This window comes from Papaver somniferum, chromosome 3 (assembly GCF_003573695.1).
Source record: "Papaver somniferum cultivar HN1 chromosome 3, ASM357369v1, whole genome shotgun sequence".
Lineage (NCBI taxonomy): Eukaryota > Viridiplantae > Streptophyta > Magnoliopsida > Ranunculales > Papaveraceae > Papaver > Papaver somniferum.
Genome location: NC_039360.1, coordinates 197,361,017 through 197,365,364, shown reverse-complemented (window position 1 = coordinate 197,365,364; position 4,348 = coordinate 197,361,017). Strand labels below are relative to the sequence as shown.

Sequence of the window (4,348 nt, the reverse complement as noted above, 5' to 3'; positions counted from 1 at the left end):
TCCCATATCAACTTGTCAGGTCCATCCCCAATTGTTGGCACTTCATTCTTCTCAAAGTACTTGAACATTTGTAGTGGAATTTTCCATATACCATCCACAATGAGATCTGAAACTTTCATATTTATATTACTTATAAAAAATTGGTCATCTGCGTATCTTTCAAAGAGCATAATCCTTGACCCACTTATCCTTCCATACTGAGATTGATTTTCCATCACCTACACTCCATCTTTTGTTGTTATTTATCTCAGGAATGACCCATTTAAGACCTGGCTAAATGGATGACTGTTTGTAAGTAGTAGTCCATTCATTGTTCTTGTTTTTGTACTTTGATCTCAATAAATTTGTCCACTCAACATCTTCAGTTTCAATCTTCCATAGTAGTTTCATCAGCAATGATTTATTCATCACCTCCAATCTGCTTAGCCCTAAGCCACCTTCTGTTGTTGGAGCATTTACTTCATCCCACTTAACTGTGATTAGTTTTTTAACTGCAGGGTCACCAGACCACAAAAAATTCCTGACAATTCTTTCACATTCCAGTATAACATTTTTAGGCCACTTGTAAACAATTGTAAATTGGAATGCTGCAGATAACATGTTTTACTATAGTTAATCTAGCTGAGAAAGCTAGTAATTTACCAATCCAACCTGCTAACATTTTCTGCATTAGTTCCAGCATCCCCCAAACTTGATATGTTTTAACTCTTCCTGGAAACAGAATAACACCCAAGTAGGTATCACGGAGTTCTGAAAGTCCCATTTGTAAATAATCAGCAATCCCGTTTCTTCTTGTATCAGAAATTCCACCTACAAAGCATTTGCTTTTGTTTCTATTAACAATTTGTCCAGGTGACAGTTGATATTTATTTAGTAATCTCATCAAATTGTCCAAAGACTTCTTATGACCATTGCATAATATGAAAATATTATCTGCAAACATCAAATGTGAAGGTTGACAGTTACCTCTTGTGACCATTGCTTGTATCTTTCCTTCTTGTATCAAATTGGATATATTTCTTCTAAGAACCTCTTCTGCAAGAATGAAAAGAATGGGTGATAGTGGATCACCTTGTCTGAGTCCTCTTCCAACTCCAAAAGACCCACAAGGTCCACCATTAACAAGCACAGAGATCATTGCAGACTCAAAGATTTTCCTTATCCAGTTAATGCTCACTTCAGAGAAACCAAATCTTCTAAGTACTTCAAATAGAAATTCCCAGCTTAATGAATCAAATGATTAGGTTATGTCTAACTTGAGACCCACATTTCCCCCTCTTCTTTTTATGTTCATCTCATTTATCATCTCAGATGCTAACACTATTTTATCATGTATATTCCTCCCTTTAATGAAAGAACCTTTTTGAGGAGACATTAGCCTTCCAATCAAACAACTGATTCTAGTAGTAAGAATTCTGGTGAAGATTTTGAAAATGAAATTTGCTATACCTATAGGTCTAAATTGTTCTGCTCTTCTTGCACCTTGAATTTTAGGAAGAAGGAATATAAAGTTTGAATTAAATCCTTTAGGAATGAATCTGTGTGACCAGCAATATGGAATTGCTTCAATCAAATCTACACCAATAACGCTCCATGCAAATCTGTAGAAACATCCAGGAAAGCCATCGGGCCCTGGAGCACTTTTTGCATTCATACTAAAAACTGCCTCTTTGATCTCAATTGCAGTGGGAACAACATCCAAGAAAAAATTATCATCTTCATTCAGTAACTTGGGGATTGCTTCCATATTTCCTCATGAATTGTGACATTTTGATATTCAAACTTCTTTGTAAAATGATCTATTAAAGTGGTTGCAATTTGAGCTTGATCAGTATATTGCCCTCTGTGTCTCCATTTCTGTTATATTATTGTGAGACTGCCTTATTTTAATTAAGGCATGAAATAAATCTGTATTAGCACCACCTTTCTTGACCAACATAATTCCGGCTTTGCCCCTCATTAGCTCATTATATTGTTTGGAAACAATTTCTTGTTTGCCCATTGCTGTGACCAGATTATTTAGTAATAGTATTTTCAGGATCTGCATCTGACAATAAGGTTGTAGCTAGAACCTTATCTTCAGTAGTCTTCATTTTAACTCTGAGATCACCAAATATATCCCAGTTCCACTTCTTCAATACATAATTTAATCTCTTTAACTTGCTCATGAAAGAAAAAGCTGGATTACCTAAAATCTCTTCATTCCATGCATCTTTAATTACATCAAGAATTCCTGGATGAGAAGTCCAAATTATTGATATCTGAAGGGAGCATTTGTTGGTTTACAAATATTGACAGTAGAGCCAAATAAAGGCCCATGATCTGATGTACCCCTGACTCCTACTTTACAAGACCAACCATCAAATTTTTCTAGCCATTTAAGATTGTAAAATGCCTTATCAATGTCACATAAAATTCTTTTTTTACCTGCTCTGTTATTGCACCAAGAATATTTAATACATGTTCTTGTAGCTTGAACAAGATTGCATGATTACAAGCAATTCCTGAACTCCTGCATTGAAATTCTAAGTGGTCTTCTTCCTCCAATTTTTTCTTCATAGCTCAAAACTACATTGAAGTCCCCAATTATCATCCAGGGGCAATCTCTTTGGCTAATATTAAACAAATCTTCCCATAATTCACTTCTATAAACAGTGAGACAAGCTGTATGAATTCCAGTGACCATAACATCCCCCACTTGAACAGTAATAGCTTGATTTGAGGAAGAAATCACTACTGGTCTTGAAAAAGATGAACTCCAAGACAACCAAATATTCCCTTTTCTGGAGTCATTAGAGTTATGTATAACCATTTTACTCATTCCAGATAAATTTAAACTTTTAAGTATACTACTAGAAACCCTTATTTTTGGTTCTGCAATCCAAAGTAAAGAAGGACTAAAATTCTTAACAAAATTTCTCACTTTATCTTTGTCTTGAATTCTTCTCAAGCCTCTGAGATTCCAGAATATTACTTTCATTGAGAAAGATTTGATTGAGAAGTACTAGTACCTCCCAGATTGGAATTAGACTTAACTGAATGATTTGCTTATTTCCTAGTGATCACATTAGACTTAACCAATTTACCTTTAACAGGTTTACTAATCACTTTAAAAAACAGTATGCTGCTGCTTCTCAGCCACATCAATAAGGATTTGAAATTTACCAGGAGAGGCAAAATCTTTACCTGAATTAAAATTATTCTGAGCATTCTTGAATTTAGCAATGGAGCTAGGCACTTCCTTCCATCCTTTTGAAATTATTGTGTCAGTAGTGAGTGAAGTATCAGAAGGAGCATTTACTACTGTCTCAAACTCAGCAACATTATGAACCTGTACTACAACAGGAGTTTCAATAACTGAAAGCACTTTGAATACTTGCACCCACATCAATAAGCTTGTCACCAGATAAAGAAGGAAATTTACTTGTGGACTCCAAAAGACCAGTAAACCCTTTTTCTTTGTTAAGAGCAGGAGTAATATTCTGAACTGGAGGAACGACTAAAGTAATATCATCATCTTCATGGTTGTTTCTATTATCCAAGTTGGAACAAGAAGGAAAGTAATTATCAGAATCACTAGGTTGAGTAGTAACTTTTACAGAATTTTCAACTTGCCAAACTGATTTGGGAGTTTCCTGACCTTTTTCCTTTGGAGGATTGCAAATGTCAAATCCTACTGTTGGAGAAGTTGTCTTTTTTTTACAAACTTTTTTAGGAACCTCTGAATGCTGCACCTCTTGTGGTTGATTTTTCCTTTAGATCCTACACTCAGCCACATAGTGTCCTATACTTTTGCAATGAATACAATACTTGGAAGCTTTGGAATCTGAATACACTGCTCAAATTTACCATACTTGGATTCAACCACAATTTTGCTAGGAATGTAGTTCTCAAGATCAACTTCTACCAAGACACTTGCATAAAATCCACTTTTTCTTCTTAAAGTAGTTTCATCAACTTTAATGGCTCTTCCAATTTTATTACACACCTGCAACAATATGGATTCCTGCCAGTACTCAATACTTAACCCAGGAAAAAATACCCACACAAAAGCTTTTGAAGTTTTTTGATTCTCTGAGTTAAAATTAGGTTCCCAAGCTCTTAGATTAAGCTCTTGTTCTTCGACAATCCAATAATCCTTCCAAATATAATTTCTATCTTCTGAATTCTCTAGCTTAATAACAAAGAAACCCTTACCTAATGGAATAAGTTGTAGATTACCTTTAATCTTCCATTGCTATCTTAATGAGGTTTCAACAGTTTCCATTTTCAATTTAACCAAATTCAATCTCCCGATTAAAATGAACTTACATTCATCCAAACAATTTTCAATTACATCATCAGGAAT

General features: G+C 34.7%; 1 protein-coding gene across 1 annotated transcript; it reads right to left on the bottom strand.

Annotated features, from left to right (window-relative positions):
• Nucleotides 1-273: 273 nt before the first annotated feature.
• LOC113360499 lies at nucleotides 274-1,747 on the bottom strand. Its single transcript, XM_026604006.1, has 4 exons — nucleotides 1,360-1,747; nucleotides 967-1,203; nucleotides 643-810; nucleotides 274-587 (listed from the first exon to the last, which is right to left on the bottom strand). The coding sequence occupies exons 1-4, from the start codon at nucleotides 1,745-1,747 to the stop codon at nucleotides 274-276; spliced, it is 1,107 nt and encodes a 368-aa protein (XP_026459791.1).
• Nucleotides 1,748-4,348: the final 2,601 nt, after the last annotated feature.